Source organism: Neoarius graeffei, chromosome 16 (assembly GCF_027579695.1).
Source record: "Neoarius graeffei isolate fNeoGra1 chromosome 16, fNeoGra1.pri, whole genome shotgun sequence".
Lineage (NCBI taxonomy): Eukaryota > Metazoa > Chordata > Actinopteri > Siluriformes > Ariidae > Neoarius > Neoarius graeffei.
Genome location: NC_083584.1, coordinates 39,492,829 through 39,516,484, shown reverse-complemented (window position 1 = coordinate 39,516,484; position 23,656 = coordinate 39,492,829). Strand labels below are relative to the sequence as shown.

Genomic DNA, 23,656 nt, shown 5'->3' with positions numbered 1-23,656 from the left:
GCTGCTCGCTCTATCATTTAATGATGATCTTTGTGCTACGATGCTTTTGGGAAACTCGGCACAGATTGTACTGTTCCTCTTTATCCTGTAGGATACGACGTCTATGATTTCCAAAAACAATTTGAAATATGAACTCATCAGGTTATAGCACACTTTTCCACTTTGAGTCAGTCCATCTCAGATGAGCCCAGGCCCAGAGAATTCAGGGGTGTTTCTGAATATTCTTGATGTATGGCTTTCACTTTGCATGGTAGATGCAGTAATGAACTGTGCTTACCTACAATGGTTTTCTGAAGTGTTCCTGAGCTCACGTAGTCATATCCTTCATACAGTAATGTCAGGTTTTAATGCAGTGCTGCCTGAGGGATTGAAAGTCATGGGCATTCATTGTAGGTTTTCAGCCTTGCCCCTTATGTGCAGGGATTTCTCTGGATTCTCTGAATATTTTACATTATGGATATTGTGGATTGTAGATGGTGAAATCCCTAAATTTATTTATAATACATTGAGGAATGTTGTTCTTAAACTGGTGGACTATTTGCCCACACAGTTTTTCACAAAGTGGTGAACCTCACCCATCCTTACTTATGAACAGCTGAGTCTTTCCAATTACCAGTTAACCTGTTTACATGTAGAATGTTCCGAACAGGTGGATTTTTTGGAATTACACAACTTTTCCCAGTCTTTTGTTCCCCTGTCCCAACTTTTTTGGAATGTGTCGCATGCATAAAATTCAGAATTAATTTCACCACGTGGCCCTAAATTCTCCGCTGTTTTTTCCTGCTTCACCATGACCCAATTCAAGATGTTACATCATGTATCATGTGGTGGACTTTCCCTGTTCACGCAAGGCACTGTGGGATACAAATTTGAAACGGGGGAGAAAAATGGAGGACGTGAGTGTGCAAATGAAAAACTGACTACAGTAACAGAAAGTGAGAAGAAAAGATGTTATGTTGTGAAGGAAAGGAAACACAGGACCAAACTAATAAATATCGGCGGTCAGCGAGCACCTCGGTGTGATCAGCTGTTTGTTTAGTGACAGAATTATGTAACTGTCAGTGTACAGTCAAAGGTAAACCTGTAGATGGTAGTAATGCAACACTGTGGATGCCAACTGCCGTAAAACCCAAAAGAAGAAGGAGAAGGTGTGCGCATGCGCAGACGGACTTCCTCTGTCTGCTTGACCGCGTGAAATGAGCGATTTCATGCATATTATTTTCTCAGGAATCCCCTCAAATTAAATAACTTTCCAGGCACAGAATGGCCCTTTTTTTTTTAAATAAGATATTACAGAAATAAGCATATATCACAATGACCAAATTTCAGAGGGAACTAAATTTCACTGATTTTATGAAATCGAAAGGCCGTCTCGCTTTAAGAGACACTTTTTGGCATGTTAAATATTTTGAGGATGCTTTTTCTTAAGCTGTGAACTTTTTGGACTGGGACTATTTTGCACCGTTTGAGATTTCTCATATCCAGACTACCGGCCTGAAAGCCTGCCAACACATTTCTCATAATCTGGACTGCATGCAGTGTCCCCAGGTATTAAGATGGTGTATTATCTTAAAGTTGGAAACTGTGGGAAGAAAAGGAAGGGTTTAGAATGATCTCTGGCCTGGCAATCGATCCATGCTGAGTGGCCCGTGGCTGGTGTAGATAAATGTGATCTCCAAACTCTCTGACAGCAAAGTTCTGGCAACGTAGACTGAATGGCAGGTGCAGTTAAGTTAAAGCTGGCATGCCCTGCTCAGAGTTTCAGGGATTGTGTACATTTCCTCAGGGATAAATGTTCCAGCTCCTTTCATCATCTGTGTGCTTTGAGGATTACACTTTATATAGAAGGATCACCATCTACAGTTTAGCTGCAGCAGTAGAGGAGATGCTGTTCTGCTTTTCTGCTAAATCAGGACAAGCACCAGTAAAAATCATCTGGCAGATCACAAGGCAGTTTACTGAAGGAGGAAATGCTACAGGATATGAAAATGGCATGTTTACTTCTGGTAGCAGTTACTTTCACCTCTTTATCTAGATAAGCTTTGTGAATTAATTAACATTGGTCTTACAAAACTATAGAAACCAAGTGGGTGGGACTATGGTTTCTTGGATCAGTCAGTAAATAAATGGTGTAGTGGTTAGGACTGTCGCCTCACAGCAAGAAGGTTCTGGGTTCGAGTATGTTGGTTTCCCCCAAAGACATGCAGGTTAGGCTAATTGGTGACTCTAAATTAACCGTGAGTGTGAATGGTTGTTTGTCTCTATGTGTCAGCCCTGTGATGACCTGGTGACTTGTCCAGGGTGTACCCCACCTCTCACCTATAGTCAGCTGGGATAGGCTCCAGCTTGCCTGTGACCCTGTACAGGATAAGCAGCTACAGATAATGGGTGGATGGATGTGCTTTCGTTTTTCCTACGGGCACCACCTGAACTGATGATCAGATCATCGGCTTTTCTTTGGCTAATCAGACACAAGGTACGCCACCACTCTTGCAGGAGCAGTTGGGGGTTAGGTGCCTTGCTCAAGGACACTTCAGCCAGTCCTGCTGGTCCAGGGAATTGAACCAATGACCTTTTGGTCCCAAAGCTGCTTCTCTAACCATTAGGCCATGGCTTTCCTGACTGTGCTAATTTTTCTTCATTAATGGTCAGAGCACTAATTAGCAGTTGTTACTGTTGCTTAGTGCCAATCTGGGGATAAAAAAGTAGGGGTTTTATGGCAAATTTCTGCATTTTCTCAACACCTGCTGGCATTTTCAAGTTACCATCACTGGCAATTCTGCTTTATTAAATATGTTCTAACATATGTTCATGTTCACAGAATACTTGAACATTGTTATAAATAAGTTTTGCAGTTAAAACTGTTGAAATTCATTATTGTTGATATTTTCTTACTCAAGAAAAATTGACCTGTGTTTTATTTTCATTGACATCCACACTGCTTAACTCCAGTGATTTGCCCAGGATGATTTCAGTTCGCTTCTGAATTGGCTAGTGTCCCCCAAACATATGCCTGGCTTATTAGGTATGCAAGTGGTTGAAACCTAAACAAGCACTACTGTTTTCTCTAACTCATGGAGGTAATTGTTTTGGCAGTGCCACAACCTCAGAAGCAGTGAAATTCAAGAATAATATGGTGAGGGCCTCTACATCTCCCCTATTGTTCTTATCAAGCACACAGGAGGGTGAACTCAATATACACATACAGACTCGCCATACTGAGTTATAGATCATTTTCCAGCTGGCTGTACCAGAGGATAGAAACACCATCAATAACAGCGTAGTTAGTACATTCCCACAAGCCCCTGCTCTCAGCTAACAGAAATGATCCATCAGAACACTCTGCAGTGGCAGCGAACAGATGAAAACTTTTATGGCAGACCGCTCGGCTTTTCATACGAGTCGTGTTTGTCAGAGCTCTTTCAATATCTGTTTCTCAAAGTACAGCATATTTTCAGTTTTAAATATGTTAAATTGTTGGTCATGGCAGCTAAGAGGAAGCTGAGAACACTGCTGTCATGACATCTGCCTGGAAGATCATCTTGAAGGTGGCTCTCAAACCAAACAGGAGAATGTCATTTATTCTGTTTATCAGGTTTGTGTCTATTTATCTACATTAGCATATAGCTATCTAACAATTTGACAAAAGTGGGATATTTATTCAATATATGAAGAAATCACACTTAATTAGGAATGTTTTAGACGTTTAAGGCAAACTGACCATTTGTACAATGACACTTATTAAATTGGCTCCTTACGCATTTTATCTTTGCAAGATTAAAAAGTAAATTAAAACATTTCCACCTCATTTTGAAGAAATATATTTGATTTTTAAAAAATTGAGGTGTCTAAGTATATTACAAACACTTTTACTGTTAAAACCCAATATACAGTGCATATTACTTGCGTCAAAGGCCTTCTCATGCCAGGACCTGATCTTCCCAGGTGGTCTCCCTTCCCCAATACTAACTGGGCACTCAGCGCATTGGGTGGCACCAGTCTCCATTTCTATAGCCCTCGTCCTCTCGCCTATGACATAGCTGGGGCTACAGTGGGGAGCTGGTCCTCTGGTAACCACGAGAGTTTGACTCCCTACTCACATCTGTATTGCAGTGTCCTGAGGTTGTTACTGAGAACCTTACTGAGGTTCAAAATAAAGCAATACATTCTGCCTCGAATTTCACAAAATAAATGTTGTGAAATATGGAACTACTGCTCCATATAGTCCACACAAACTACATGCTGTGCACAGGGCAGCATATTCTAATGAAAGGTCTTCATTATGACTAGCAACACTGCATGTCAACTTTGTAGCAGTAGATTTTGCTAGTATGTCTTTCTATAGAAGATGTGCAGTCACGTGACCCATCCGTGTTTACTCCGCCATATTGGACGGCTTCAGGATTGTTTACCTTGCGCGAGCGTAATGGATCCAGGGAGTAATCCCCAAGAAAATTCGGAAAATACCCCATCTACATCGCGCGATAACTTGTCTAAGTTTGTTCAGCATCTTGAAGGTGATGTGAGGCAGCGATATGTGGAAAAGTGTTCCAGGTTGGGGATTGCAGATCCGTACAACTTGCCGCAATCCTTGTTCAGGGAAATTCGGAGCTGCGGTGCCGACGATTTGCCCGATCTGGCCTACCACGACATTTACAATTTTCTTGTTAATCGTGAATCATGTTACACTGGCAAAGCCCTCAAAGCTTACAAGAGCCTGGAAGCTTATAAATATTTTGTTGCGGGATGGGTATCCCAACTATACCTCTGGAAGGTTCCGAAGAAGAATGTCTACTTGATAACCTCATGGGTAAGTGGCATTAAGACGTTTATCATAAAGAGACTATGCAGGACGTTTTATCGTAAGAATGTTCGAAATCTAAACTCAGTTCCAGATAATGACAGGGTTGTAAATATGTATGTTTTTGTCTGAAAAAAAAAATCACAAATCACCGCTATCTTTATCTGTGCAGAATTATTATTCAATATCAGATATAAATGTATAGGGGTCACAGATATGTCCAGCTTCTATACGGCCACAAACACTGTACTGTCTAGTTTCTAAGTATGCAGTTATCATTCAATCCGAAAATCAACTTAACAGATGTACTAGGAGTATTGAATTAGAGGATTACACCTACCTGATATGAAGTGTTCACTACAAATTCGGCTGGTAGAACTGGGGTACCAGTTTTCTCTTCGCACAGCGGACACCCATTTTGCGCGTCTCTCCTCGTCTGCGGGGAATCTATAAAATGACAGGCCCTCCTTTTGGCCCTGTCTATTGGTACAACCAAATGCTGAACAAGATATAACCATTCTCGAAAGATCTACTCCCACACACTTGATAATTAGAACGGGTTCGTCTAAGTTCTATGCGCGGCCATGCCGTCCAAGATGGCAGATAAACAAATATCACGTGACCTCGTGACGTCATGTGCACGCTCTCTATACTGTACCAATACTGTATCTGAAAATAGTACAAGATTGCTGGTTTTGTCAACTATAAACAACAGTTCTCTGATTTGTGAGACATCCTTGTTTGAAAGATCTTGCCAGAAAGGTCCACATGGTGTCTAGTTGAGATCAATTACGAACTAGAATGAAGTATCTGAAGTTGTGAAACAATAGAAATTCAGGAGTGGAATAAAGTTGTGTTCTGCAAATTGTTCTGCTATGTTTTGGGAATGAAAACTGATTCTTTTTCTTTTCTTTTTTTTAACAAAAAATACACAGACTGTCTAAGCAGTGGATTGTGTCGTGATGTCAGTGAACCTATTCCCTTCTCTCATAAGTGCTAGCAAGGGACTTCTATGACTTTCTGAGAAAATGCACAGTTACAGAAATAAACACTTTCTCTGAAAAAGTATTTGTTTTCAGTTCAAGTCCATTTAAGTTTAAGTAGGTTTCTGAGCAGAGTTGTTGAGAGTCTGTAAGATTGTAATGGATGGTGGTCGTAATAGGAGACTTCTGATTTCATTGACATGTTTGAAAAATACTGTAGGTATCCTATGGGTACATGTGGCTACTGCTTATAAATAAAATTGTTTTCTGATACCATGTCCATATGGTAAATATAGCATGTATATTTACTCTGAGGCAGTAGCCCAAAAAAATGAAGCGTAATCCAAAAATGAACAATTTAAAAATCACAGAAGTAAAATATGCCAAGTGTCTGTACTTTATATTATTCTACTCTTACCTCTTAGTTTTCGAAACTGAAACCTCCAAACCGAGGCTGACATACACACGCTGTCACCATGACCCAAACTCTTATTTCCCGGAAATGGCCCGGCACTAGAGCTCAGTGGTCTCATGGTGCGTTCATGTGCTATGGGAATTATGGTAAATACCAAACGCCGACATGGAAAGCACACATGAACGCCCCCTCTTGTGGTATTTTCCACTGGGCAACTCGTAGAAAATTTTGATACACGAGTTACCGAGATGAGATGAACTTTAACCTTTTCAACATGGCGGCGAGCGGTACAAGACTAGCTTATGAACCAAGAAAGAAGTGGTTTTCACCGACGGAAAGCTGCCTCTCACCTTTTAAACGAGTCATGTTATGTATATTATATTATTATAATATGTATATTATAGCCTAATACAAAATATTCTGTGGCTGTCCAAAGAACGCCAACAATGATCTAGATACTGGCTACTCTCATTGTGGCTACAGCCAAATTTCCAAAAACTGCGTGGCATTCAATGTGTTAAGAAAATCTCTACTTGTCATGATCAGGAAATATTCAGCATTTTTTTTACTTTTGATAACTCATATTCCTGCTGCAGCTGATGAACAAGGCAATCTATAATTATTTTAGCCAAATAACAGGCCTGATTCTGAATCTGGTCCACCATCTTTAATTTGTCAACAACAACAAAAGCATGTGAATGCAACACACTGGTAAATACTGTACCACTTCCCAACTGGAAAATATCATCTTCCCATAGCACATGAACGCAGCATCAATACTCTTTTCAACAACTTCCTGTAACAACTCGGAAGTGCGTCACATCTACATCACACCTGGGACCACTGGGTGAAGAAGGCGAGGAAAGGGGGACAACCTGGAGTATATTTTAAAATATGAACACACTTTCTCTCGGTAAGAAGCATAAACATGTCTGAAAGTGATTTCTTTAGTCGAGTCCATTTATTTTAAATGGTCCGCTGAATTGTATACACTCACCGGTCATTTTAATCGGAACACATGTATGCGCAGTGCGCTAATTTTTCGCTCATTCTTACATTCTTGCAGCACGATGACAGTGGCTCCAGCCTCTATATGACGCAGTAGCCACAAAAAGTTTATGCTTGAGCCAGGATGTACAATAGTCTGTCTGTTCTCCAGAGCTGTGTGAAATGTGGAGAAGAAGGAAATGAAAAGTTGGAACTCTTGAATGAGCAGGTAGCAAAGCCAAAAATCAATGTCCCTGAGGAATATGTCTAGTGAATTGCTCAAAGACTTTCTTTTTTCTCAACTAATTAAAGAAAAGAAGAGGTTGTATAATAAGGTCTCATTTTAGTGTCTCATATATATATACACACACACACAGAGTGGTGCTTAAAAGTTTGTGAACCCTTTAGAATTTTCTATATTTCTGCATAAATATGACCTAAAACATCATCAGATTTTCACACAAGTCCTAAAAGTAGATAAAGAGAGCCCAGTTAAACAAATGAGACAAAAATATTATACTTGGTCATTTATTTATTGAGGAAAATGATCCAATATTACATATCTGTGAGTGGCAAAAGTATGTGAACCTCTAGGATTAGCAGTTAATTTGAAGGTGAAATGAGAGTCAGGTGTTTCCAATCAATGGGACGACAATCAGGTGTGAGTGGGCAGCCTGTTTTATTTAAAGAACAGGGATCTATCAAAGTCTGAGCTTCACAACACGTTTGTGGAAGTGTACCATGGCACAAACAAAGGAAATTTCTGAGGACCTCAGAAAAAGTGTTGTTGATGCTCATCAGGCTGGAAAAGGTTACAAAACCATCTCTAAAGAGTTTGGACTCCAACAATCCACAGTCAGACAGATTGTGTACAAATGGAGGAAATTCAAGACCATTGTTACCCTCCCCAGGAGTGATCGACCAACAAAGATCACTCCAAGAGCAAGATGTATAATAGTCGGCAGGCTTTCGTCTAAACGGGGGAACAGGGGCGCTGCACCCTCTTACTCTCGGCGTGCGCCCCCTTACCGACTCCATGAAAACATCCCAGCAACACTACGTGACAATGTGTCTGATCATCAAATACGTTATAATTGCTCCAAAAATATTCCAATCATAGTAGATACACCGCCAGACGGTGCAAAAACAATCCGAATTGGCGTTTTCCAGACTGAGGCGCCATGTTGTTTAGTAGTTTACTTGTCGCGGCTGCTCTTGCGAGATTTGACATGGGTTACATACAAGGTCAGCTGACTTGTAGAGCGAGATTTCTCGAGACTGAATGACCTTTCACCCACCGGTGCGGGAGCTTTTGACAAGTAGTTCGCGAGTTGTTTTTGTTGACACTTGGGCATTTAAAGATGTCATCCCGCGGCACGAAACGGAAGAAAGCCAAAGACTGTCCGGGGCAGAAGAAGATTACTTCTTTCTTTTTCAATGTTGACAGACAATTTGTTACAATTTCCCTCTCAGATAGCCTCAGAATGTCCCATTGGAGCATTTTTCAAAGGCTTTGCATGGCGGGGGGGGGACAACCGGCACCATCCCCCCCCGCTTCGCTCCCTCGCCATGGTGAGCGCCCTCATACTAAATTTTTCTAGAAAAAACCCTGGTCGGCGAGGTCACAAATGACCCCAGGGTAACTTCTAAGCAACTGAAGGCCTCTCTCACATTGGCTAATGTTCATGAGTCCACCATCAGGAGAACACTGAACATGCATGGCAGGGTTGCAAGGAGAAAGCCACTGCTCTCCAAAAAGAACATTGCTGCTCATCTGCAGTTTGCTAAAGATCACGTGGACAAGCCAGAAGGCTATTGGAAGAATGTTTTATGGATGGATGAGACCAAAATAGAACTTTTTGGTTTAAATAAGAAGCATTATGTTTGGAGAAAGGAAAACACTGCATTCCAGCATAAGAACCTTATCCCATCTGTGAAACATGGTGGTGGTAGTATCATGGTTTGGGCCTGTTTTGCTGCATTTGGGCCAGGACGGTTTGCCATCATTGATGGAACAATGAATTCTGAATTATACCAGCGAATTCTAAAGGAAAATGTCAGGACATCTGTCCATGAACTGACTCTCAAGAGAAGGCGGGTCATGCAGCAAGACAACGACCCTAAGCACACAAGTCGTTCTACCAAAGAATGGCTAAAGAAGAATAAAGTTAATGTTTTGGAATGGCCAAGTCTGACCTTAATCCAATCGAAATGTTGTGGAAAGACATGAAGTGAGCAGTTCATGTGAGGAAACCCACCAACATCCCAGAGTTGAAGCTGTTCTGTACAGAGGAATGGGCTAAAATTCCTCCAAGCCAGTGTGCAGGACTGATCAACAGTTACCGGAAATGTTTAGTTGCAGTTATTACTGCACAAGGGGGTCACACCAGATACTGAAAGTAAAGGTTCACATACTTTTGCCACTCACAGATATGTAATATTGGATCATTTTCCTCAATAAATTAATGACCAAGTATAATGTTTATGTCTCATTTGCTTAACTGGGTTCTCTTTATCTATTTTTAGGACTTGTATGAAAATTGGATGATGTTTTTGGTCATATTTATGCAGAAATATAGAAAATTCTAAAGGGTTCACAAACTTTCAAGCACCACTGTGTGTGTGTGTGTATATATATATATATATATATATATATATATATATATAAGTCCACTTTTGCCTTTAGAACTACCATTTAACAGTGTGACAGTGTTGCTAAGTAACCATATTCACATCCTGTACAATTGACCAGCTTCGTTGTGCAGTGTGTGTGTGTATATACAGTGCTCAGCGTAAATGAGTACACCCCCTTTGAAAAGTAACATTTTAAACAATATCTCAATGAGCACAAACAATTTCCAAAATGTTGACAAGACAAAGTTTAATATAACATCTGTTTAACTTATAACGGGAAAAAGTAAGGTTAATAATATAAACTTAGATTACACATTTTTCAGTTTTACTCAAATTAGGGTGGTGCAAAAATGAGTACACCCCACAACAAAAACTACTACATCTAGTACTTTGTATGGCCTCCATGATTTTTAATGACAGCACCAAGTCTTCTAGGCATGGAATGAACAAGTTGGCGACATTTTGCATTTTCCATTCTTCAACAATGACCTCTTCTAGTGACTGGATGCTGGATGGAGAGTGATGCTCAACTTGTCTCTTCAGAATTCCCCAAAGAAAATAATTTCTTTCCACCACAAAGGTGAAGGCTACAAGAAGATCAGCAAAGCTTTACTTATCAGTCAGAATACTGTAGCAAAAGTGGTACAAAAATTTAAGAAAGATGGAACTGCAACCATCTCACAGAGACGTCCAGGTCGTCCACGGACGTTAACACCTTGACAGGAGCGTCTTCTGATAAGAAGGGTTGAAGAAAATTGGCATGCAAGTTCACTGCAGTTATCTTAAGAAGTACTGTAGAAAGCCAAACGGGGGTGACTATTTCCCGTGACACAATACGGCGTACACTGCAGAGGAATGGCATGCATGGATGCCGTCCACGAAAGAAGCCTCTCCTAAAGCCCAGGCACAAAAAAGCCCACCTAGAGTTTGCCAGGGCCCATGCTGACAAAGATGAAGACTACTGGGACTCTATACTCTGGAGTGATGAGACGAAGATAAATGTTTTTGGAACTGATGGCTTCAAAACTGTATGGCGTCACAAAGGTGAAGAATACAAAGAAAAATGCATGGTGCCTACAGTGAAACATGGTGCTGGCAGTGTCCTTATGTGGGGCTGCATGAGTGCTGCTGGTGTCGGGGAGCTGCATTTCATTGATGGCATCATGAATTCACAGACGTATTGCTCTATACCGAAAGAGAAGATGCTACCATCACTCCATGCCCTTGGTCGTCGTGCACTTTTCCAACATGACTAAACACACATCTAAGGCCACTGTTGGATTTCTGAAGAAGAACAGGGTGAAAGTGATTCAGTGGCCAAGTATGTCTCCTGATCTGAACCCAGTCGAACACTTATGGGGAATTCTGAAGAGACAAGTCGAGCATCACTCTCCATCCAGCATCCAGTCACTAAAAGAGGTCATTGTTGAAGAATGGAAAAAGTTTGATGTTGTAAAATATCGCCAACTTGTTCATTCCATGCCTAGAAGACTTGGTGCTGTCATTAAAAATCATGGAGGCCATACAAAGTACTAGATGTAGTAGTTTTTGTTGTGGGGTGTGCTCATTTTTGCATCACCCTAATTTGAGTAAAACTGAAAAATGTGTAATCCAAGTTATATTATTAACCTTACTTTTTCCTGTTATAAGTTAAACAGATGTTATATTAGACTTTGTCTTGTCAACATTTTGGAAATTGTTTGTGTTCATTGAGATATTGTTTAAAATGTTACTTTTCAAAGGGGGTGTACTCATTTACGCTGAGCACTGTATGTGTGTGTGTGTGTGTATATATATATATATATATATATATATATATATATATATATATATATATATATAATGTGTGTGTGTATAATATAATATTTTGTGTGTGTTATATCTATATCCTCTTAAAGAGCAAATTCATTCATTTACTCTTTTAATGACTGGTTTGTGCCATTATTTTCAAAGTCAGTAACAGTATCATCACAGTCTGTGGTAAACATATGTGTTGCTTCAGTTAGCTTTCAAATCCCTGCTGTGTCATTCACATATTTCATAAATTCTGAGCACACATTTTAGGCTGTGAGATAAAGCACTTCATCAGTGCCTGGCTACTTAATATGATGGATTTATTCAGAGATGAGTGCATGTAATCTCACAGGTATCAGGTTCCTAATTTATTGATGGTGCATAAGAAGAAGAAGCCTTTATTTTTGTCACATGTACACTCAAGCACAGTGAAATTCCTCCTCTGCATTTAACCCATCCGAAGCAGTGAACACACACGCATACACAGAGCAGTGGGCAGCTATGAAGTGCTCAAGGGTACTTCAGCCATGAGACAGAGTCAAGGGAAAGCGCTGTTCATTCACTCAACTCCCCTCACATTTTTGCTGGCAGTCCCAGGAATCAAACCAGTGACGCTTTGAGCCCAAGGCAACTTCTCTAACCTTCAGGCCATGGCTACCCCTTAATAGTCTTAATGTGCAATATTTACAACATGTAAGCCCTAATTTTCTTTGCAGAAAACAATATTAACCCCCTGGGACACAAGGAAAAATGCTATGGAACTAAATGTGTACAATTGTACACGTTATGTCTGAAGGGGTTAAGTTCAGCTTTTCCTCATTTCCAGAGCAATATAGTCTAAAGCTAATGACTAGGAAGCTGATGATCTTTGATTAATGCAGTCAAAGTGGAGGACTGTGTATAAGACTGTCCGTCCATCCATCCATCCGTTATCTGTAGCCGCTTATTCTGTACAGAGTCGCAGGCAAGCTGGAGCCTATCCCAGCTGACTATGGGCAAGAGGCGGAGTACATCCTGGACAAGTCGCCAGGTCATCGCAGGGCGTGTATAAGACTGCTATGAGTAAATTCACAGAAGCAGGCAGTTAAAAAGATTTAAATAAACATCCAGGTTTATTACCTCAGAGAGGTTTTCATAGCTCAAAATACCCTGATCTAATTATGAAAATGGCACATTATTATTTACACATTGTAAAACAGTTGGTGTCTGATCTATGAAGAATAAAAGAGTTCTAGTTGAAGGGAAAAAGCCCTGGGAAACATATGTATAGTTTTCTGTAAGCTTTCATCTAAAGCCAATAGCAGCAATTTGCATAAATTGTTTTTTGTCATTATCTTTTCTTTCCTGTCCTGCAGTTCTGTTCGGCCAGTTTGTGCTCTTTCAAACATCTCTGAATGATGTGGTCGACATTTACGATGGACCTACGCAACAGTCCCCTCTCCTCTCCTCACTGTCGGGCTCTCACTCAGGTAAAACTCACCTTAATTTAGGGATACGAGTGATTATCCCACTACAGACACTTGTACATTTGAACTTTTGGACACTTTTCATATTGCTGGCTAAAATATAATCATTGTCACAGAAGTCTGTAAACTGCTTTCTATGTTTTAGAAAAGTGCATTAGTTCTAGCCTTCTACTTTGTTGTCTGCTACAAGAAAAATGAGGAATGGTTTATTTATCTCTCGCTACTTTCTCTTAGTGGCTCTCCAGATGATAAGCATTTAGTGCCATCGATTAAAATGATAGCACTGCAAGGAGGATTGGTGACTACGTTTCGATTTAGCTTGGCTTTTTCGTTTCTGTTCAACATGCATTACAAATACACAATTAATTCATGAAAAACACCAAGTTAACAAAAGTAGCAGGGTGTGTAGTAAAGTGTGACATCTTTAGGAGAGCTGTAAGGTTGATGCTTGCCAAGCGAGAGAAATATATTGAGGCTTATTTGTTTTTCTCTCTTCTGCAGGAGAGTCATTGCCCTTGAGTACTGGAAACCAGATAACTATCAAATTCACTACAGTCGGACCAGAAACTGCCAAAGGCTTTCACTTTGTGTATCAAGGTCAGTTTAACTTTAACAGTGTATAATTATTTGCATATGGTACATAAAAATTGCATTTAGTCTGCTCCCTTTGACACCTTTTGCATCTTTGTAAATCGTGGAACCTCGCGGGAGCTCGAGAAAAGTGCAATCATTTGACGTATAAAAGTCCTTGTATGGATTTTTTTGTTTGTTTGTTTGTTTTTCATTGAAGTGATTTGACTTCTTGTGACCGACATACAGTTCTGTGCAAAAGTCTGAGGCACCCTACTTTTTTCATACAAACTTTTGTTATAGATTTCTATTTTATGACTTCTACATTATCGAGTCCATACAAAAACATTGTAGCGGTCCAAATGTTCGTTTTCCAGTATAAGACCCCGTCCACACGTAGCCGGGTATCTGCTAAATCGAAGATATTTTTCTACGTTTTGGCCTGTCATCCACATGAAAACACATCAAAAACGAATATTTAAAAAAACTCCGGGCAAAGTGAAGATTTTTGAAAACTCCGTGTATGCCTTTTCGTGTAGACAGAGATAACCGGAGTTTTGCGTTTTAGAACGTCACAATCTGCACCAAAAAAATGACGACAAATCTGCCGTGACGTCAAACGTGCGACCTTTGTTTAATGCAGAAGCCAGATTAAGCATGGACAAAGAGTAATGGATCGGAGTAGTGCCTTGAAAGCGTTAATTATTGTGCAGGTGCTATTCTGATGTGATTAGGGGGTAGGATTTGGGGAAATAATGCCATCTACAGGTTTGGGGAAATAATGCCATCTACAGGTTTGGAATGCTTATGAATGTGATTGAAAACGCAGATGTTCGGTTATGTGTGGAAGGGATTTTTTTCGAAGACGAGGTGGTGTGGATAAAACATTTTTATAAACGGAGGGGGGGAAAATGTTCAGTTTTAAAAATACCCGGCTACGTGTGTACATGGCCTAAAATTAAATGTTAAAAGAAAAAAAAGTTTATATCTGCGCAGCATATTCCATAAGAGAGCACTTCTCATCTCATTATCTCTAGCTGCTTTATCCTTCTACAGGGTCGCAAGCAAGCTGGAGCCTATCCCAGCTGACTACGGGCGAAAGGCGGGGTACACCCTGGACAAGTCGCCAGGTCATCACAGGGCTGACACATAGACACAGACAACCATTCACACTCACATTCACACCTACGGTCAATTTAGAGTCGCCAGTTAACCTAACCTGCATGTCTTTGGACTGTGGGGGAAACCGGAGCACCCGAAGGAAACCCACGCGGACACGGGGAGAACATGCAAACTCCGCACAGAAAGGCCCTCGCCGGCCCCGGGGCTCGAACCCGGACCTTCTTGCTGTGAGGCGACAGCGCTAACCACTACACCACCGTGCCGCCCAAGAGAGCACTTTTCAGATTAAAAAAGAAAACATAATGAAGGCTGCTGGGTTTTGGTGCAAAATGAAGAAGCGAGTGTGACAATCAAAGTGTCCAGAAGAACTGTGTCTGGTTCTGTAAAATGCTCAGTAAAACCTGCAGCTCATTTCCTTATAAAACTGCACTCACCGTACCTGAGACTGCTATTTTTTTTTTTAAAGCAAAGTGTAGTTTCACACCAAGTATTGACTTTGTTTCATTTATTATGGCTTACTGCTGTTGATAGTAATTTTTTTTTATGTCGAAACATTTCATTTCATTATTTTTAAGCCATTTTTGGTCGACAGCATTTCTTTACATGTGCCCCAAGACTTTTGCACACTACTGTATAGAGGATGCATCAGTGACTGCATGAGCTCGTGGCAGCCTTCAAGCATGGCTGCCACGGACTACAACTCCCAAGCACCACAGCACCCTCCCTCTCCCAAGTACTGATTGGGATTACACCTGTTCCTTTTTCCAACACCCTATATAAGCACACCAAACACTCCAATTCATTGCGAAGTATTGTTCTATGTCCATGTACCTGATCATACCAAGCCGTTGTTGTTTTGACCTGACTCTTAGTGTTTCTGACCCCCTACTAAGTTAGTCTCTTGACCCTGAGACTGTTATTTACCTCTGACATCCTGTTTGCTGATCAATCAATCCCTAGCGCCAACTTTACTCTGATTCTCATCTCAAGATTTGGATTTGTTTACCAGTTTGCGACGCACCTGCTCTCCCTTGCATTTGCGTTCGTAAGTGCCTGCACCCTGACAGGATGTTGGCAAGCAGAAGTGGTTGAAGCACCCAATGTCTTTATTCAAGTAAAACTGCAATTCTTGAAAATACATACACTGGTAAAAAAAAAAAAAAAAATGTATTGCATCTCTAAATTCTTCACAGAAGTCAAATAAGAAAAATATATATACTCTTAAATTTACTAAGGGTATGAAAGTCAGTGTATAAGAATGATCCATTAGTGTTTGTATTGTGACAGCTAGTTGTTAGCATTTAGCTAGTTTGTCTTGTTAGAGTTATTATCATGCTAGCTAACATTTTAGAGATTAGGAATAAAGCTGTTGCTGGTTAGCCTTATCTAATGCGTTCCTGTGTTTACTTGATTTTATTTATTTAATTTTTTTGTAAAAGTGCCACTAATTACCAAGGAATATAGGAAAATATTAGCTAAAGCTAACTAGCTTTATTCCTAATCTCGAAAAAGTTAGCTAGCATGACAATAACTTTAACAATACAAACTAGCTGAATGCTAATAACTAGCTGTCACAATACGAACAGTAATGGGTATTAGATCACATTTTCTCTGTCACATCGGTGAGTTGTTTGGAGTTTAGATTTGTTCAGGATTTCAGTTAACTCTGTTTAAGCTGCTTGATTCTACGTTGTGTTTGGGAATGCAGAAAGTAGAGATTTTTTTTTCTTAATATAGTCAGGAAATGTCAAAAGTGTTAAGTGAAAGAACAACCCGAGTATTTATAAATATAAGGAATTATATTTATTACTTCCTACCTCAGGGCGGCACGGTGGTGTAGTGGTTAGTACTGTCGCCTCACAGCAAGAAGGTCCTGGGTTCGAGCCCCGGGGCTGGCGAGGGCCTTTCTGTGTGGAGTTTGCATGTTCTCCCCGTGTCCGCGTGGGTTTCCTTCGGGTGCTCCGGTTTCCCCCACAGTCCAAAGACATGCAGGTTAGGTTAACTGGTGACTCTAAATTGACCGTAGGTGTGAATGTGAGTGTGAATGGTTGTCTGTGTCTATGTGTCAGCCCTGTGATGACCTGGCGACTTGTCCAGGGTGTACCCCGCCTTTCGCCCGTAGTCAGCTGGGATAGGCTCCAGCTTGCCTGCGACCCTGTAGAAGGATAAAGCGGCTAGAGATAATGAGATGAGATGAGACTTCCTACCTCAAGTAGTTTACTGCATTAAAAAATAATAATAATAAATAAATAAATCAGCCACTGTCGCTACTAAAATGTAAATGTTTTAGTGCTAATGAGACAGTTGTCACATTTAATGCCAAATTGTTTGAGTCCAGCTCTTGGCTCTACTCCATAATGCAGGCTGTATTGCTCCCATCCTTCCAACGCAACATTAGCCGAGCTCAGAAAGATTTAAATACAGTATAACTGGCATACTGATGGAACTCAGGGAGTTGACTGAGCATTTTAAAAGCAGAGTTTTACACCACTGTGCTGACATAAAACAAGTCATACACTTTTATCAATCTGTCGTGTCAGTCAGTTTTAATCTGCAGCCATCATTCAAAGATATTACGGGCATTTTTAATTTACAGGAACTTCGCTAATTAAATTACATTTCATGTATTTCCATTGTGCTGATGAAATGTGTTAATCACAGGTTGATATTAATGTGTCCCTTTGAATACAGTATTAGTTCCAGAGTAATGGATAATTCATAGGGACCTATATGGCAGCAGATCCACATAATGTACACTACCGTTCAAAAGTTTGGGGTCACCCAGACAATTTTGTGTTTTCCATGAAAAGTCACACTTTTATTTACCACCATAAGTTGTAAAACGAATAGAAAATATAGTCAAGACATTTTTCTGGCCATTTTGAGCATTTAAAAGGATAGTTTGGGATTTTTGACATGAATCTGTATGGCATCCCCATCAACAGTGTCGTGCAAACACACTGACTTACCCCTGACAGCATCCTGTGAGTCCAGTTCTTGTCCAGTTTTGGTCCAGACGAAAGTAGTCCGGCAAGTTTGTTGGGGTCACGAAAGTAAAACGTTTTTTGTCTCAAAACAGTATGTGTTCAAAAGAGTGATATATTTGCATCACAAAACCGTTGCCAAATAAAAAGTCAGACCTTGAAATCGCTTGGCACTATTTTCTCTCCCTTCTTATCACTGCGCGCTGCCTCCAGGTGACAGCCACGGCTGTTTCATTCATTGTTTACTAGTGATGGGAATTTCGGCTCTTTTGGCTCTTCTTACTTTCAGGAGCCGGCTCTTTCGGCTCCCAAACAGCTCCTGAGATTTTATTTTTGATTTAAAGGAATACGCCACCCCCAGATGAAATTGAGTCAGTCCCTGCAGTCCCTAGAGTTGGATGAGTGAGCCAAAGCGTTTTGTAGCCGACCCAGCCATTGTCCTGATCTATAAACGTCCCGGTTAGCTTAGTTTAGCGTAGTCGCTGTAATCCGGCGTGTCCAGCTAGCATTGTCATTGCAAAAGTGAATTAAATAACTCAAGATTTTTTATAATTATTTCTCATGACTTGTACATTCACATCGAGTACACATATCAATGCAAATTAACACGAAGGGATTTACTAGACCAATTTATATCTGGAACTATTTTCAGCCACAGCACAGGCAAAGCACCGCTGCAGGCGCAAAGACACCGCGCAGCGCCTGAAAACGGGTGCGCAGCGCCTGAAAACCCGTTTTCAGGCGCTGCGCGGTGTCTTTGCGCCTTCCTTTTCCTACCTATTCCTTTAATTGCTGCGATTAACTAGTTAATTCTGATTCTATTTCTCCTCTCAGTTATAATCTGTCCTGCTTTTGAAAAGATCCTCTCTGGGGGGACAGATGCTGCCACTATACACATCCTCCGTGCCATCACGTGTGCAAGCTGTGGATAGAGTGCAGCCTTGGTCTCCCACCAGCTTAGTGGGTCTGCGTTTCGCTGTCACCTGGCGGCAGCGCGCAGTGATAAGAAGGGAGAGAAAATAGTGCCAAGCGATTTCGAGGTCTGACTTTTTATTTGGCAACGGTTTTGTGATGCAAATATATCACTCTTTTGAACACATACTGTTTTGAGACGAAAAACGTTTTACTTTCGTGACCCCAACAAACTTGCCGGACTACTTTCGTCTGGACCAAAACTGGACAAGAACTGGACTCACAGGATGCTGTCAGGGGTAAGTCAGTGTATTTGCACGACACTATTGATGGGGATGCCATACAGATTCATGTCAAAAATCCCGAACTATCCCTTTAATCGACCCCACAAATGTGATGCTCCAGAAACTCAATCTGCTCAAAGGAAGGTCAGTTTTATAGCTTCTCTAAAGAGCTCAACTGTTTTCAGCTGTGCTAACATGATTGTACAAGGGTTTTCTAATCATCCATTAGCCTTCTGAGGCAATGAGCAAACACATTGGACCATTAGAACACTGGAGTGAGAGTTGCTGGAAATGGGCCTCTATACACCTATGGAGATATTGCACGAATAGTCATTTACCACATTAGCAATGTATAGAGTGGATTTCTGATTAGTTTCAAGTGATCTTCATTGAAAAGAACAGTGCTTTTCTTTCAAAAATAAGGACTTTTCAAAGTGACCCCAAACTTTTGAACGGTAGTGTAAACCTGATTTAAAGAAACAAACAAACGGATTTTACAATGAAAAACAACAGAAAGTGTAATTGATAATATGGTAAAGGTTTATGCGTTTATTTTGGAAGGAGTCTCCAGTATTAGTGCTCTATAACAGTCAGAGGTAAAGTTTTCTGCCACAGGAAGACGTTGAGTTTCTCAGTGTCATAACAAGCAGCATTTTTGTTTAGAGGTACGGTGGCCGGGAAGTGCAAAACAAAATTACAAAATGTCAAACACTTTTACATTTTATGAAACAAAGTTACATTAGCAAAGCACTTTTACCAAGGACAAAACAAATTTACAACTTATAAAACAAATTGACAAGACACGAAACACTTTTACAAGCACTGAGACAAATTTACAAGTGGCAGGGCACTTTTACCAGTCCCGAAACAAATTTACAAACGAAAATCTTCATGGTAGGGGAATGTACCAAATCCCGCAAGCGACCCGGAAGTGAGAGTGAGCAGTCAATTCATGTTGTCTTCGATGGAGTTTATGGTGACGGAACATCGACTGTAACCGAATGATGTTTTATCCCTTTTGTAGAAAACACATGAACCACTTAACACGGTTCGTGTGGATGGGCTCTAGGATTTTTCAAGGACACGGACCAGACAGAAGGACCAAGCACATTCTGTTGGCTGTGTCCGAAATCACTCACTCATTCACTACTCCCTACTTACTATATAGGGAATTCTATATAGAGGACTATATAGTGAGTGATTCAAATACAGGCCCTGTGTCCGAAATCGCTCCCTACTCACTACATAGGGCACTATATAGTGAGGATGCCATTTTGTAGTGCTGTCCGAAACCTTAGTGAGGATTATTTACACCCTATATAGTGCACTCAAAGTATCCCACAATGCATCACAAAAAGTCGTGTACAACCGATGGTCACTAACCGAAGAAATATATCCCATCATGCATTGCGGTTGAGCTGAAATAAATCAAATTTAAAGTCTCAAATTTGATTTAATAAAAGGCAGCGGCAAAGAAGAAAGTATTCATTGATTTAAAAAAAAATGAAAGATGCAGGTACTTTGTATTTATTAATGTGGGAAATAGGCTCAGTATAATATGTATTTATCACAAAAATACATGCATGTATTTATTATTTTGAAAACCCACCAGCCGATTGATATGGCACGTTTTAATTGTGCGACAGTAATGACGTTAATACCAGCGCGACGGACTAGTATCCGAAAGCATTTTTCCATTTTACCAACAAGCTCACTATATAGTCCTCTATATAGTAATTCCCTATGTAGGGAGTAGTGAATGAGTGAGCGGTTTCGGACACAGGAAGGGAACACGAATTGAACCGCTCACTCTATCGCTTCCCGGCCACTGTACTTCTGGCATTTGGTACATTCCCCTTCCGTGAAGATTTTCATTTGTAAATTTGTTTCGGGACTGATAAAAGTGTTCCGCCACTTGTAAATTTGTCTCAGCGCTCGTAAAAATGTTTCGCGTCTTGTCAATTTGTTTTCTAAGTTGTAAATTTGTTTTGTCCTTGGTAAAAGTGTTTTGGTAATGTAATTTTGTTTTATAAAATTACAAAGTGTTTGACGTTTTGTAATTTTGTTTTGCACTTCCCGGCCACTGTATGGCGGTATAAGACAAGCAATAATAGGAACTAACGTCCACAACATTACACATAACTAAAAACTCATCTCATCTCATTATCTCTAGCCGCTTTATCCTTCTACAGGGTCGCAGGCAAGCTGGAGCCTATCCCAGCTGACTACGGGCGAAAGGCAGGGTACACCCTGGACAAGTCGCCAGGTCATCACAGGGCTGCCACATAGACACAGACAACCATTCACACTCACATTCACACCTACGGTCAATTTAGAGTCACCAGTTAACCTAACCTGCATGTCTTTGGACTGTGGGGGAAACCGGAGCACCCGGAGGAAACCCACACGGACACGGGGAGAACATGCAAACTCCACACAGAAAGGCCCTCACCGGCCCCGGGGCTCGAACCCAGGACCTTCTTGCTGTGAGGCGACAGCGCTAACCACTACACCACCGTGCCGCCCTAACTAAAAACTGATTTTTTAAAAAAGTATAATTTGTTCTTTTTTAGATTAATATGATTGTAATTATTGCTGTGATCAAGTTGCTGTGGTATAAGGGGAATAGAGCATAATGGTGCATGCTATTATAGGAAGATAATCAAAAACAAGGTATTGTGATAGAGCGTGATGCCAAGTTAATCCAGAGTTGCAAGAATAACATCATAAGTTGTCACTGAATATTGCATGAAATGAAAATTAGGCCAAGAAAGATGTGTGTTAGTTTATTTCAGGATGCAAAACTGGCGATATAGCTTAATAATGTTGCACTGTTTACTCCAACAGTTAAATGTTGCTTCTGCTGCAGCACATCATTCAGAGCTGTTCAACTTTCTTAGAAATAATCTTGTTCATACAAGTAGAATGTGCTGAACCTCGAAGGCCTTCGCACAAGGGTTTTGTCAGCTACCACTTGATGATGCTTACAGAGGAAGAAGTCAGTGCTCAGCACTGTTGGGACAAATGATGCTGCCTTGCTCAGCAAACACTTCAAAAGTTCTTGGAAGTGCCTTATAATTATAAGAGCGCTTAGATTTCTGTATTTTATTCCCTCTCCTAAATCTCTCCAAAAAGCCACCCAGGATTCTGCCGATGAAACAGCAATGTCCTACAGATCTTCAGATTTGTGATTTTGTTCTAGTTTCTCTTTTCACTACTCCACGGTGTTGTGTAAAGGTTTAAAACCTTGCTCTCCACTCACCTGCAACTCCGCTGGTTTTGTGGCTGAGACACTAATTCGTTCCCCGGCTACTCTTCAGTCAACCTTTCAGACACTGTTAAAGGTTCTCACTGCCTCTGGCGCTGACTTACACTTAAAATGTGTTTGATTCGGATGAAAAAAATGCTTTAGCTGGCTGAAGGAAAGTTGTAGGACGGTGAGTTTTGGGGTTGGTTAGCACCACTGTGACATTTTCGAAGAAATACAGCCGTGTATGGATAACTGAGCTTCTGTTCACTGTGTAAGAACATGAAATGTTTTCATTTAATGTAGGTAAGCATTTTTCCAATATTTCTAATATTTTAGCAGAGCACAATGCAAGAGAGCTTTTCATTTTGTGTAAATGCCATGATGTATTTCCGAGTTCGATGATTTTGGGGTGGAACGTAAATAAATAAATAAATAAATAAATACAAAGATCTTTTCAAACTAAGCTTTGACTTCACACTCTCAAGGTTGCTCCGACAATAGCTTAGAAATGATTTCAGGACATTCTCTCTATATGCTGAAGTGGAGCTGCGGAGGTGGAATGACAGCAGATCTCGGTCTCATCTCTTTCCAGCTCCTGTCGGTCACATATTATTAAACTTAATATGAACCACACAGTTTATCTTGGAAACAAATCCTCACGTATTTCTTCTACTGAACAGCAGCTGATTCTGGATTCAGTGCTGCAGCGTCAAGAAAAGCTTTTAACTCTCACATTAGAATTCTCTTTAACACCTTACTTGAAGGGTTCCTATACTGGTACCTATACCTTCATAACACATTCGCAAGCATTGCATACATCTTTTTACCGATTTATGAAAAGCATATTGCAGTACTAGTGAGATGATTTTAAAGGTTTTATGTAAGAAATCATTCTCTTTCTATGAAAGAACATCATTATGGATCTTTCAAGATTTTTGTGTATTTTTGCTTTGAGATGAAAAGCATCCTTTTCATTTATATAAGGTGAAAAATTAGCACTTGGAGGATGTGAAAGCAATGTATGTCGCTGACGTGTGCTTCGTAACTAAGTAAAATTGTACTGTAACTGGAGTTAATGAAAATCAAAAGAGACCACCACCATTTCATTCCACAGTATTCAATTCCATTCTTGTGTGTGAACAAGATGAATGCACTGAATAAAAAAAAAACTAAGATAACATATATAGCAGAGGATGGATGAATGCATGAACCATTAGGAGAGACAGCTAATAACTTAGTGTAGAAAATAATAATATGAAAGATGTAAAAAATAAAATTATGAAAGCAGATTTTTTTTTAATTTGTCACACGTACACTCAAGCACACAGTGAAATTTAACCTCTGCATTTAACCCATCTGAAGCAGTGCACACACACATACCCAGAGCAGTGGGCCGCTATGCTACAGCGCCCAGGGAGCAGTTGTGGGTTAGGTGCCTTGCTCAAGGGCACTTC

General features: G+C 40.4%; 1 protein-coding gene across 1 annotated transcript in view; it reads left to right on the top strand.

Annotated features, from left to right (window-relative positions):
* Positions 1 to 23,656, top strand: part of csmd3b (CUB and Sushi multiple domains 3b) — an 898,971-nt gene that overhangs the window by 682,244 nt on the left and 193,071 nt on the right. The window contains 2 exon segments of the mRNA XM_060942250.1: positions 12,970 to 13,083; positions 13,582 to 13,677. Of these exon segments, the coding sequence (XP_060798233.1) occupies positions 12,970 to 13,083; positions 13,582 to 13,677 (210 nt within the window).